This window comes from Astatotilapia calliptera, chromosome 11, assembly GCF_900246225.1.
Source record: "Astatotilapia calliptera chromosome 11, fAstCal1.2, whole genome shotgun sequence".
Classification (NCBI taxonomy): Eukaryota; Metazoa; Chordata; class Actinopteri; order Cichliformes; family Cichlidae; genus Astatotilapia; species Astatotilapia calliptera.
In genome coordinates, this window is record NC_039312.1 from 15,472,349 (window position 1) to 15,487,154 (window position 14,806).

Genomic DNA, 14,806 nt, shown 5'->3' on the forward strand with positions numbered 1-14,806 from the left:
TTGTGCTGCCATGATTAGTGCCTCTGTGCTGTCTTTCAGTCCAGCTTTGTCCAGCCACTGGTAGGATTTCTGGATATCAGCCACCTCCTCTATCTGCCGGTGGTACATACCGTGCAGGGGCCTGTCCTTCCATGATGGTTCCTCGTCTCCCTCCTCTTTCTTGGGTTTCTGCTGCCTGAGGTATTCACTGAGCACTCGGTCAGTTGGGGCCATCTCTCATCCTGGACTGTGGTGCTGACACTCACCAGTCCCCGGCCCCCTTCCTTCCGCTTAGCGTACAGCCTCAGGGTGCTGGACTTGGGGTGAAACCCTCCATGCATGGTCAGAAGCTTTCTTGTCTTTATGTCAGTGGCTTCTATCTCCTCCTTTGGCCAGCCTATTACCCCAGCAGGGTACCTGATCACGGGCAGGGCGTATGTGTTGATGGCCCGGATCGTGTTCTTACCATTCAGCTGACTCCTCAGGACTTGCCTGACCCTCTGCAGGTACTTGGTGGTTGCAGCCTTTCTAGCGGCCTCTTCATGGTTCCCATTTGCCTGCGGGATCCCCAGGTACTTGTAACTGTCCTCTATGTCTGCAATGTTGCCTTCTGGTAGTTCAATCCCCTCAGTTCCGACTACCTTCCCTCTCTTTGTTACCATCCGACTACACTTCTCCAGTCCGAACGACATTCCAATGTCATTGCTGTATAGCCTGGTAGTGTGGATCAGTGAATCGATGTCTCGTTCACTCTTGGCATACAGCCTGATGTCATCCATGTACAGGAGGTGGCTGACAACTGCTCCGTTCCGTAGTCGGTATCCGTAGCCAGTCTTGTTAATGATCTCACTGAGGGGGTTCAGGCCTATGCAGAACAGCAGTGGGGACAGAGCATCTCCTTGGTAGATCCCGCACTTGATGGTAACTTGTGCTATGGGCTTGGAGTTGGCCTCTAGTGTTGTACGCCACATCCCCATTGAGTTCCTGATGAAGGCTCTTAGGGTCCCATTGATCTTGTACAATTCTAGGCATTCCAGTATCCAGCTGTGGGGCATTGAGTCATAGGCCTTCTTGTAATCAATCCAGGCAGTGCACAGGTTGGTCACTTTATAATCTAAAGATATATATATATATATATATATATATATATATATATATATATATATATATATATATATATACATATAATCTTTAGATTATAAAGTATTATTAATCAAGACAGAAAAAAAGTAAAGTCTGTATAAAACAGTGACACTTGAAGTGCTCTCTAATCACACCCACTGAATAACTCTGTCACGCAGCTGCTGGATTCTCTTTCAGCTTTAATTAAACTCTCACTTTTGCACTGAGAACCAGTGAAAAGATTTCAACAGTTCAAAGTACTGATTTAAACAAAAGCAACTTTATAACATCACAAAAATGGACTCAGTATCAAACGAGCCTGTTGCTTTAAAAAAAAAAACACTACTTTTGTGGTGCAAGCACAGTTGCTTATTATGTGAGGCGGAGGGTTTTTGTGTTATAGCCTTTCATTGTATTGCTGAGTTACCGTAGTGCTACTGTCTCATATATCTCTCCATATCTGAGTTTATTTGATTTTTTGATTGATTCTTCTGTGTTAGAAATGCCTGTACTCGCTCCTCGAGTGTCAACTCAGATCAGCATACTGTGCTGCATATGATTGAAAGGCTCCAGCCTTAAAATCAAAACAACATTTGAAAGCAACAAGCAGATTTAAAGCGCTGTGAAACAAAATACCAAAGCTCAAAAGCTGCAGGTACTGTAATACTTGCACTGTCTTTTGTTCTTTGGAAGCTGTGCTTAATATTATTTTTTTTAATAAAAGCCAAACTCTTTTTTTAATGTTTACTTGAGGAGTTTTGAAATAAATGATCCATTAATTTATTTTCTTTAATAACCTTTATTGAAGTCAAATCGGTCCATGAAAAGCTGCGTTTTTATGACTGATGTAATTAAAGTAGACATAAGTGACAATGATGCCCATCACAAGTTAGTCACTGACTAATGTGTTCTGGACTTCCTGCTGAATTGACCTGATGGCAAGCTAACACAAGCTAAAAGCTAAAGGTTTGCCAAGCTTAAAGCTTACCAGATTTCATAAGTAGGCTAAGCATAAAAATAACAGATATATCATATAACTGTTACTCATGTTGAGAAATTAACTGTTATGTTTCTAATGGAGTAAAATGTAACATGCAATTGCTGCTTTATGTCGTAATTAGCAGAAGTGGACAAGCAGTTGGAGAACTCTTGTTTGTACCAGTCAAAAGTTCAAGATAAACTACAAGCAGAGAAGAATTGCTTCAATAAAATAAAAGACAACGACAACAAAATTCTTTTAGCTGCTCACTTTAGGCGTTGCAGCAGATCATCTGCCTCCATCTCACCCCATCGTTAGTACTCTCTTCTGTCACACCAGCCCTCTGCATGTGCTCCTTCACTACATCCATGAATCTTCCCTGAGGTCTTCCTCTTTTCCTCTTGTGTTGCAGCTCCATCTTAAAGATCCGGTCTCCAGTATATCCACTGTCCCTCCTTTGCACATGTCCAAAATCTCTGCCGTGCCTCTGTAACTTTGCTCGACCTGAGCAGTCTGATGTACTAACTTATAATCGAATCCATTCTGTTCTCTCCCAATGAAAATCTTAGCATCTTCACCTCAGCATGCTGTTTTTTGTCTTTTGTTTTCTATTTTAAAGGCTTACAGTGTGAGTTACAACTACAAACAGAGGACGAGCATGTCAGTCAGTCATCCAGGTCATGGTAGTCTTAAGAGCTTGACAAAAGGTAAATAGACTTCTATAACATGTTTGAAGATCCAAGAAACTTCTTCAGTTCTACAACCAAAAGGTGGCGAGTCCTTGGTATCATAACATGCATGAGATGACCTCAATAGGTCACATGATTAGGTGGCGCACGCTCACAGAGTGGTTTCACACAAAATCTCTGGTGGTAATCTCCCACGCCTATTTTACGCCTTGGCTCATGTGGTGACACACGTGATTAATAGTGGATCAACAACCACCTCCTCCCTGGGACAATCCCAAGCAGGGCTTAAATACCTGGGACTCTCCACCTTTTGGTTTTGAAACTGAAGAAGATTCTTGGATGAGAGGTGAAATGTCTTTAAACAACTCAAAGCAATCCAGTTTCCTTCGGTCAAGTTAGCTACTAAACGTGGTGGTCTACACGAAAACTTCCAAATGGAACTGGTGACACAAACACAAAACTAGGCACACGAATGCTGGATTTATATCATGGGGGGGTCAGAAAGCGGACTCCAAAGCAATGCTAAGATAGAATATTGGGGGGAAAAAAACAACTTATATTTATTTTTAAGCTGCTTTTGCAGCATTTGGGACATTTGTTTAACAGCCTTAGGGCTGTGGTTTTGTAGCACCAGGAAGCAGCTGAGTAATAACAGCTTGTATTTTACACTTGTAAAGCCTGAGCGTATTTTTACGCCTCAAGTTCATTTTGGGCATATTGCACAAGTAACTACAGGAACTAGGCCCTCGGCTCCGACTGCTCTGCTAATGTGGCTCAGACTCTACATTGTGTGTATGCACAGCGTGAGAAACACAGAGACTCACACTGCAGCAGCCCTACCACATACAGAGTCAGCTATTATAATTACTGTAATTATCTCAATGTTACAAGTTCACACTCATTTACAGGTCACTGTAACTAAAAATACATAATGGCTACTACAAGTCCAAGAAAGAGACAGAATACATGTCCACCCAAAAACATATCCTGTCATAACTGTGGTGTACAACAGAGCTTCTGGTTGCAGTTCAGACTCTGAGTCTTCTTGGTGCTGAAGCATCCACAGGATCTGCGTGGCTCACTGCTGCTGGCAGCCTCCAGCAGACAAACAGAGAAACAGCAATGGAGGGAGGGAGGGATGGGGGGGGGGGGGGGCATGAAGGATAAACAAAAACAAACACAGACATCAAGAGCCACTGAAGCAGTGTGTGAGAGCCACGTGAGGCAGTCCACCCTATGGAGAAAACAGCAGCTGGTGTGTACACTAACAGCCCTACAGGGGCTGTGGCCTCCACAGCCTCAACTATGGAAAAGCAGAAAAAGGAGAGATGGGAGGGCGATGGAAGGGGGATGCTAGGGGCTAAATGGGGTGAGCAGTTAAGCCTTGTTGGTTACAGTATTGGCAGCAAACGAAATGATAGAAACGAGTGGAGGGGGGTGGAGGGATTTTTACTGTCCATCTTAAAAAGGAAATATATTGGGACTGATGAGTTTTTAAACGATAACGCATCTAGGAGTTACCACAGGGTTTTATATAGTATAAGGTTGGAAGAAAATTAACTCCTAGGTGGTTACAATTATGACTGTATTTTGCTGGTTATAGGCTCCAATTTAACCACAATTTAATAAAAAGTGACACCAAGTTCACTGCTAATGTTTCGATATGTAATAACTATTAAAAAGAGGGTTAAACAGTCCAAAAAAAGAGGCTTTTTTGATCATTGCATAGATTTTAAATGTGAGGCATATATTCTGATGACCTATAAAAAAAAAAAAGCAGAAAGTGCTTCAACAATAATGTGCTTTCTGAAAATTTGAACTCATGTGCACTTCTGTCCTATTGCGCACGTCTAAACGGGATTCTTCTGCTGTCTCAGGTTCTCATTTTTACTAAAAGGCAAAAATCGCAAAAACAGCACCAGACGATGTTTTCCACAGCAGCGGTAAGTGGAAAGCATGTCCTGAAAGTTCATCCGCAAAGCATGTAAGAAAAACAAGCGCTTCATAACATCTGCTCTGCTTTCATTTATGTCTTTTTTTTTCAGCTCTATTTATGGATAAGGACAAAACAAATACCTCAAAGTAAAATCAAACGGTAAAGCTTCAAAACATGCAATTTTATCAACATTTCGGAATTTTTCATATCACCTACAAGAGCATTGTGTGTGTGAGGGTGTTTGTGGGCTTCTGGCACGCCCCACTCCCCGCTCTCGTCCACCACTGTCCTTTATCTTCTTTATCTCTCTGTATTTCCCTCTCTCTCTCTCCATTTCAATATTGAAGAGAGTTTTATTAAGGGCTAGACTCGGATGTGCCGAGGCGCTCTTAGTAATTTTCCTACAAAGTGCTTTAATCCATCACACGGCCAACATGTGGCCTTTGCAGCCATACATCATCTAAGCCCACAGAGAGAGAGCGACAGACACAGAGAGAGAGAGAGAGAGAGCAAGCGAGGAGGTGGTAACATAATTTCAGCCCCCTCCTTCTTCAACTTCTTCTTCTTCTTCTGCTTCTTTTTCTTCTTCTCTGCGCTCGTCTCCCTCCAGAGTTTCCCAGCTGGGATGGAAAGCACATCTTCTCCACATATTCCTCATACAAGTCCTCTCTCCATTTACAAATCAGAGTGAGGTATGTGTGAAGATGGAGCGAGGGGAGGGGCTGGGTGGTAAGCAAGGGGAGAGAGAGAGAGGATGAGAGAGAGAGAAAATGAAAGAGATGGAGATAGGCGAGAGTGAATGAGTGTGTGAGGCTGAGAGAGAGAAAGAGAGAGATAAGGAAAATGGAGAAAAGCTTACTGGAATGAATGAAATTGGGGGACAAAAGCGGGTGATAGGAAGTCAGTGTGTGTGTGTGTGTGTGTGTGTGTGTGTGTGCTCTGTATGAACAAGGTGTGCGCGCTGTACTTGGATGAGGAAATAGAAATAGGCGGAGAAGGAGTGGAGATGAGTGGTGGGGGGCTGCGTTTCCCAGCATGCAGCTGGTGCTGAGTTGCCCTCTGTGTTGCCCCCGGCCAACACCTGCTTCCATTTCGCTTCCTCCACCCTCCTCACGCTGAGGAGCAGCGATGAACTCCGGGCCCCCTGACTAATGGAATGGGCCCTTGCTCACAACCATTAGAGGATTGGTGTCCCTTTCGGTGCCCCCGAGTGCCCTACGGTACAGAAAAGGGAGAGGAAGGGGCGAGGTAGAAGATGGTGGCAGGTCTGCCTTTTTTTTTTTTTCCCTTTTGGCCCAACACACACACACACACACACACCTGGTCATAATATAACAGCCTAGAGTAATCCAGCCAGAGTAAGGCTTGACATAGCTTAGCATCTGACTGAGGCTATTTCTGAGAGGATATTAGAAAATTCTGAATTGGGTGCAGCACTGCGAGGTTTCGGAGAGGGAGCTCTCTGAATGTGTACGACAGCGGCCCCGGCTGATCGCGAAGCGTTTGTGTGATTTCATTTAGCCGGTAAATCCAGTGCTCTACCTCAATTACATCTGCTTTACTCAGATGGAAAACACACCTCTGTGTACAGAGGCAGGGGAGGGAGGGGGGGGGGGGGGGGGGGGGAGAGGAGAGAGGGGGGGAGGGTGGAAGCAGGGAGCGGATTGGGGGATTGAATCTCTCGATGAGCTGATAGCACGTCCGAAGACAGCGAGCCAAGCTGTGCAGCGGTAATGTTATGCTAATGATATGGTAATGATATGGTAATCTGCCGGCAGTATTCCACCTCACTGGAGAGAAGGGGAATCTGGGAGGCCTTTTACCATTGGTTGGAGACCGGGGACTTCCTGAAGTCAGAGTTCAAGACAAAACCCTTTCTCACACACACACACACACAGACACACCACATTAACATGGGACAGGCACTTAATTGTCGAAGCAGTGATCTCAGCTAAAATAAAAGCAATGCAAAACATAGAGCTAATCTGGCTTTAATCGGATTTGCAAACTCTTAAGTAAGCAAGAAATAATACCTGTAAACAATGCAGTATCATGAAGACTGGGTTGGCTGCATTGTGAGTAAGCCTGCGAGCTTTATCAGCGTGTGATATCAAGTCGCTGCGACGCTGTTTTGTGTCGACATAAAGCGAAACAGAAAATCATCTATTTTAGATCGTGATCAGGGTCTCTTTTTTTCTGTGCCTGTGTGTGTGTGTGTGTGTGTGTGTGTGTGTGTGTGTGTGTGTGTGTGTGTGTGTAACTCTGCACCTGTGATGGCTGCCATTACCTGTCTACACAGAGCAGCTCTTTCTCTCGGCTTTGTAATGAGTGGGTTACACCACCGCCGCCTTGGTTGGAGCGAAAAGACTCACCATTGTGTGACAGGAGTCTCTGAATGCGCGTCGTTTATTATATTTTGCTACATTTCACTGCATCTCATCTAATTGGGAATGAGCTGATTTGCCATTTAATTTCAAGCATTGTTGACAAACTATAGCCCATCTTTAAAGCCTCCCAAATGAGCAAATGCGTAAGGCATTATATAAATGTGAATGGATCGACTCTATCACTTAGACACGCTTAAGAATCGCAAAAAGTGACAGGAAATGCTTAGGTATGTCTGCTAAAAAGAAAAAAAGAGGGACACCTGCAAAAAGCAACTGCAATGGATGATGGTAAATCTGTCCGTGTGGCATAAAGACATCATCTCGGGTATTTTGCTTTTGTTTTTCTTTGTATTTTACAGTTGCAAAATGGATATGTCAAGTCTGCACAATGGAGACATGCGATGACATTTTCCTGGATGCTGTACACTAAATCAAAGGGACCAACAATATGTTGAGTGCCAGCATGGAGACATTTGATTCCCATTCCACTCATGCAGTATTACTGCTGGAATGCCAGCAGACATCACAATCCTCCCAAGCTGGCACTGGGCTTGTCACACTTTTTATTCCACGTCAGTGTTTTCAAAAAAAATAAATAACATGTATATATATATATCTCACAGGAAAATGTGAAGCCCCTGCTTCTTCTTGATACACTTTATTTGCAGCACAGAATGCGCAAATCACTGGTGACACAATTAAAATAGGTTTGACTTAACAAAGGCGATTTAGTGTCAGTGACATTTAGCATCAGCCTCTGGCGACAGACAGGTAAAAGAAGCCAGTCAGCAGATTGGACCTGAGGGGATGGGGAAAGTGGGGGTTGTAGAAGGCTCTTGTCTGGGTTTTGGTGTTGCTGGGATGGACGACTTATTAACACAGAAACACACAATTAGTGTAAATCCTTGACAACAGACTGCCACTGTAGGCTTACACCAGGGCATCAAAGCTCCAGCACCCCTTAATTTGAATGACCAGACTATGGGTGCTGAACTCAACGACACATATAGAAAATATGTTTTGTTTTTTTTCCTCACTGAACTGTGCATATGCACAAATACAATAAGTTTATGTAAATAGATTAAAAAATTAGTGCATCATTAGTGTCTAAAAGAGGAGAAAACAATGCAGGAAAAAACAAGAGGTGTTTGTGGGTATACATGAGGGACAATGAGAGAGGGAGAGAGAGAGACAGGCAGAGAGAAAGACAGAGACGGGGGTGGACTGTCCAATACACTCCTGATAAAGGTCAAAGAGATGTTTTATTCATGATCCAGGCGGCAGCAGCAGAGGCAGCAGGGCCAAGGTTGAAATGAGCTCGCGTCCATGTTCCCTGGAGCCAGTGCTGCAAACAGCCTCACACCAGGCCAGCGGACACTCCAACTGACTGCTATCAATAATGCCAAAATGCGCACACACACACACACCCTACCCTTATCCCTTATCAATAACTTCAAATCACAAAAAATAAGAAAAATGGAGTCTTAAGTAAGACTAATATTTTGGTCTGATTTCTATAATTATATATCGAACAGTAACAGTTGTAAATATTCTAGATCTAAAAATTCACGATTTCAGTATTTTTTTCATTATTTACAATGAAACTGTCAATATGCTGTTAAATGCATGTAATATATAATATATTACGATTTTTACAGTGAACCACTTCAACTATGTGTTTATAACATTTTTTTTGGATTAGTCAGACTTTACATTTGAAAAGCACAAGTTAAACAAAATCCCTTTTAAAATCCTGAATATAACAGCGCACAGCCGGAATGGGAGTCGATTCATAAAAGTTCTTACCTTTTAAATTTCTCTCCGCTGAGAATCTTTCATGAAACATTCACAGTGAAGAGAATCAGACGAGGTTCATTTCGAAATCTCTTACACCCTTGAACCCCCTCTTTGAACTCGCTCCAAACAAAAAAGGCAAAACCTCTGTACTGCACCTAACCGAGACCAGCTCCGAGCCCTTGTTTTTTTTTTTATATTTATTTATTTCATTTTTTATTTCAGTGTAGCTGGGAACTTTTTGATGGAGCTGACACAGTCTGAGACTCAATAACTAAAGTAACCTTTAAAGCACAGATGTGTCTTAATCAGAAAGATTGTAGCATCACAGATTAAAACTTGTGAAAATGGTTAAAGACCCAATAATTTCTAAAGACTTAAACACTGAGCCTATTCACATACTGAGTAGGGAAGTGGGGGTTTCAGGGGAAAGAGAGGCGTGTGTGCCTGTTTGGGAGCATAGATGTGTCTTTTTATACGTGTGTGTGTGTGTTACACTGTGCGGCCAGCCCACTCCAAGCATCTTTGATCAGATATGAAATATTCACAAATGCTGCTATAATTTGATGAAAGTCAGATATCCCTCAAATAGGAAATAGAAGTCAGCTCGTTGGCAGCTCTTAAATAAAACAAAATAAAAGAAATCTTAGAATCCAGATTTAAAAAATGTAAATTGCAGGCCCTGAGGTTGGAGTAACAAAGAGATTTTAAACATGCACTGACCCGTTGTACGAACTCCAGTCCATGCTGCTCAGCCAGAGCTTTGGCAGCTCTGGTGCCTCCGTCCATTTGCACTGCATAGAAGATGAGGCAGTTGGTCCCACGGTGCCCCTCTGTGGTCACTAGGTTCCTCTGCAGCAGGCAGCCCAGCACCAGCACAAACGCAGTGAACATGGAGCCTTTAACGAGAATATCTGTGAGAATTAGATCCATATTTTCTTTTTTCCCAAAAAAAAAAAAAAAAAAAAAAAAAAAAAAAAATAGAAACTCTTGGAAATTATGCATGTTTTAGTGCACTGTGTAGGGATCAGCCCAGAGTGCTACATTACATAATGTTTTAAGCAGACACCTTGCCTGAAGTCTTCAATGTCAGTCAAACCTACAAAATAATCAGATTGTATTTGTGTATCGGTTTTGGTGTCATTTTGAAAGCACAAATGACAGAGTACATTTTTGGCAAGCCCACTAATTATTTGATCAAAAAGTTGTTTCCGCCCTTTAATGTCAGGCATCATTTTTCTCTTTCAAAATACCACCTAAGGTTATTTCGCATACCCGTGCTCTTCACTGGATCTTTGTAATATCTAAAATCTGCAATTATATACATGCAACAAAACAAACCCAAACACCTACTTTTTTCTTTTCTTTTCTTTTCTTTTTTTTACATATTATCATAACACTTCATATACCATCTAACTACACAAATGAGTTGACACAGTTTAGGATTCTGCATCTCAGTACAGAGTATTGAACATTGGCAATTGTGAAACAATTTGCCCACAGCCACCTCCTCTGTACTTCTGCGTGAATTCCACCGAGGCTGCCACCTACAGCATGTGAACCACCCACCTGTAGCCACACAGAGTGAAACGTCCAGGAGTTATCTTTCACCCTGTGCGATGAAAGCTAGAACTCTGGCATCGGGGGCCCCAAGCGAGACAACACACTCTCTCCAGTTCCCAACCCACACGTTTAATCTCCTGGCCTTGATGCAAATGCTTCTGAGAGCAGAAAACACTGCAGTGCCCTCATTGCGTGAACTAACTTCCCTCTTTAAGCAAAACAGGAACTTTATCAGTCTGTCTTTATGCTCGTACTTTTCCTGTGAACAATGATGGAACAAAAAAAAAAGTTGCCACGTTGCTCTTGAACAGCATCTACTGAAAGACTAAAACAGCCGATGTACTGCTGGACGAATGCCGCGTTGAAGAATATTAATTGCTTAAACTCCCTGTCCTTTCACCACATTACACAATCAACATTTACTGTTGATCTGCCAAGTAGGCCATTTTTCAGTTTTATACATTAGCTTACATTAAATGCAATTAGAAACGCAATCAGGCAAAGTGCTGTTTCCAGCGCGTATGTCTGCTGCCCGTGCAAAGAGCTCCTAAACTCTAAAAGGTTGCTTCTAAATACAGCTGCTCCTATTATACAAGCGACTAGTTGAGTAAGGAGGAATCATTTTAAGCCACGCGTTATGCAAACAATGCTTAAAAATAGTGCACGCAAGACATAGAACAAAATATATCGGACTTTTTGGAAGCCTGATGAACAAAACAAGCGGTTCTTTTAAATCCCTTCTTGAGAATCGTGATGGGAATTCTTAACAATGATTTGTTTTATGCGCAAAAACAATAATCCAACGTTATCACTTGCAGTGCCGGTATCTAATAGTGTTAATGTGCAGCATCTGTGGTTGAAAAAAATCTTTCTACTTCTTCATCAATTCTTTCAGCCTCTTTACTTTGAGAAATGCACCCGCTAAGATGCAGCAAAACTCTGAACCAGACGATTAAGACATCTCCGTCTATGAGTGATTCTGTTTGTGTGTTTATCTGACTCCTCGTCAAAGTGCCTCCTCCTGCAGCGTTTTTCGCCCCCACCCCAAACAACAAACAATGCAGCTGACCACTGTTTAAAGTCTGCAGCATCATTCAGCTCCTATCTCCCGAGCCACTGATTGAAATCGATAACCTCACTTGGGGCTCGAGCCCCAGTCAATCCCACTGAGGTGCGGGGCCGGGAGCGAACACCCCACCCAACGAGTAACCAGCCCTGGGCAGAGACAAAGTAGACAGGGGGAGAGGGAGGAGGGAAAAAAGAGGGCTCATGTGAGACTGGAGTACAGGGGAGCCACATTGAACAGTGTCAGGGCCTCGGGGCCTACTGGGACGCTGATAAAGTACCTGGACATTTTTATAGACAAACTACTTATTTCCGTCCTCATATCGCTTGGGAAGACTGATAACTTTATATTCCTCTCAGGCAGAGGAAAGAAAGGGAGGAGGGGGGTCCTTTCAGGAGTTTAATTGATCAAACTGTAGCCACAAGGTTTTTTTTTTTTCTAGAGATAAAAGAGACTAGCACTCTCTCCTGTACAATACAGAGATCTTTTAGAAAGCAGACCCAATGAGGGGAAAAAAGTGTAACTCATTATGCAAAGTCATTACAGTCCTCTGACTACCCTCCTTAAAGAGAAGGCGTTAATGGTAAAACTGTTCATGATTTTCCGAGGTCAAACTACTGGTCACAGGATAATATTATTTCACAATGTCCACATTATCGCTCCAACCAAACTTTTTAGATGGCCGTTTTAAGGTCAGACTTAAACACCATGTCTACTTAGAGTGTTTAACATTAGTATATTACCATAGTAATATTGCCCAGGGGACATGTTGGTAGAGAGCGAGGGGGGGGGGGGCAATGTCTCAATTTTACAATGGCTTTACAGTAGAATAATGTTCTTTCTGTTATGAGTCAAGAGAACAAACGCAATAAAAACTGAGCCACAATAATCAACCCCATCTCGAGCCATCAGCAAAATGGCAACACATATGCAAATGTTGTTAAATATTTTTCCTCTTTTTGTACATTGCCCTGAAAATACTCCAGAATCTTACGTTCATATGGATAAAGCAGACTTGTAAAGCTTTACAAGTCATATTGGACAGATTTTGTTGTCCGTGGAGAGAGGCAGGCTAGCAATTTTCCAGTGTTTAGCAAATGCCAGGCTGTAATATAAGGAGTCCTTGAGCAAGACTTAAACCCCTGCAGCAGCTGAACTACAGCTGACCGTAACTTCTGACCTTGTAGTGCGTTTGTGGACGGGTGCTCCATTTTTATCACTGACAAACAAATACTGTGGAGGCAGATACTTCAACAATTTAATGATAATGTTTCTCAACATAGTTTGGAAAATAAGAGCACTATCAAAGAATTTCTATATACAAGGTCAAAGAAACTGATGAACTCTGGACATTAAAAACTGATGCCTATACTAATATTTGGTGGGATACAAAAACAAAAACAAAACAAAAAAACAGTTTTCCAATATATCCAATATTATTTCAGGCATTCAAAATATAAACATATTTCCAAAACATCTGTCTAGTTATTCATGTACTCATTTAGTCTCTTCCAGACTCTGCTCTGATCAGCTGGCTGTTGGTTTCCCCATTTCAAACACTTATCTTGCCAAAGGGAAGTTGTAAGTGTCAAAAAAATATGCAGAGTCAATACTCATAACATGGTTGAAGCGTTTTTCTCCTACCTCTTCTTTGTTTTTCAAGACATAACCAGACAGCATTCTGTACGGAGATCGGTAGTAAAGGAGTCCAGGTGAAAATAACTGGTTTCCTATGAAATTAAAAATCCTGCAGAGGAAGTCCAAAACATTTGAGTGCTTAAAATCATGTATCAAGCAAGGATGGAAAAATATTTTACTTGTACAACTACAACGGGGGCTACTCTGATTCTGTGATGGACTGGCAACCTGTCCAGCATGCACAGTCAGGATATACTCCAGGTTCATTGTGACCCTGAACTTGAAAAAGTGGTTAAATGGATGGATGGTTAAATGAAAACTACAGCAGCTGGTCTCCTTAGTTCCCAAACAAAGAGCAGTTAATGGAGCACATGGCCTTGTCCAAACTCTTTTGCAACTTTTTTTGGAACCATGAAAATTACCATAGATTTCAACATTTAAATGTTTAATATACCTTTTGTGCATTTAAAAAATGAAATATAGTTTTGGGCAAATTGGAAATTATTGCATTCTGTTCACCTTTTTATGAAAGGAGTCGCAAACGGAACTAAACAATCAATAATATTAATGACAGGTTTTTACTTTTCCTCCTTATATTAAAAACGTTGACTAATGAAAAAAAAACACCTATATTATCAGCATAGCTCCACCCAGCTACATCATGCATGGGGGCTAGTCAGACATAAATGGGGGACACCTGTAGTGCTGCATGGCTATGGCCATTATTTCGTTTTACAGTGTGGAACATTTTCAGCAGATGTTGCTTCCAGTTGCTTCTGTAGCAGTCTGCCTCTAGTTATCCATATGTTGGCAACAGTGTTCTCTCCTTTACACACAGTTCATTAAGTCTATCTGGAAGCCTCAAAAGGATGCAGGTAATTACAACACCAGGTTATCACCTTAACATAATAATGTCCCACTGCATCCATTACAAGCACCAAATCCTTTTCAGAGTTCGCTGCTATTAACTGAGGATGATGTGGATTAATAAATGCATCCAGAGAACTGATGTGAGTATAGTTTAAGGTTCTCACACTGTTAGCCTCGGGTCTTGAATTTTAGTGACCCCCCCCCCCCCCCCCCCCCCACACACACACACACACACACACACACACACACAGAGACACAGCAAAAACACAAAAAACAACAAAACACCCAAACTGGTCCAGTGCATCAAAGCCTGGAAACGAGGCTACATCTGAGAAAGACGGGAGGAGGGAGTGGGGGTTCAACTCTCACTCCCTCCATGCAACACGGAGCTGTGAAAGGATAGAACGGGTTTGTAGAGTAGGAAGAAAAGAAAGCTCTTACCTTTCCCATCCAGGCGACAGAGCCCTTAGACAGACGGACTGCCTCCTGTTGAAAGCAGAACGGCAGGTCGATGCATCGTGGAGAAAAAAGAAAAATTCCGACGCGTCCATTTTTTTTTTACTCTTCGTAATAAAAGATGCAAATTAGAGCATGCAAAACACCGCATCTACAGAGCACCTTCTCACAGAACAAGTCAAACGTGCAGAAATAACGATTTTGTAAGTCGGCAAAACGAGCACATCCACGGCGTGTGGCGGAAGGGGGGATTTTGTAAAGATGTGAGAATGCATTAGAATGCAAGAAATGGTGTGATGGCGAGAGGGACTGTTGGGAGAGACAGAT

General features: G+C 42.3%; 1 protein-coding gene across 3 annotated transcripts in view; it reads right to left on the reverse strand.

The window, feature by feature from the left end:
• The window catches only part of LOC113031917 (PC3-like endoprotease variant B), a 213,781-nt gene extending 199,259 nt beyond the window's left edge, over positions 1–14,522 (reverse strand). The window contains exons 1-2 of one of the 3 annotated variants that reach the window (XM_026184447.1): positions 14,465–14,522; positions 9,610–9,785 (exon numbers count right to left, since the gene is read on the reverse strand). In XM_026184447.1, coding sequence (XP_026040232.1) covers positions 9,610–9,780 — 171 coding nt within the window. In that variant the 5' untranslated portion in view covers positions 9,781–9,785; positions 14,465–14,522. Of the gene's footprint in view, positions 1–9,609; positions 9,801–10,455; positions 10,515–14,464 lie in introns of those variants that run through there. The other 2 variants (XM_026184448.1, XM_026184449.1) reach the window with 2 other exon arrangements.
• Positions 14,523–14,806: the final 284 nt, after the last annotated feature.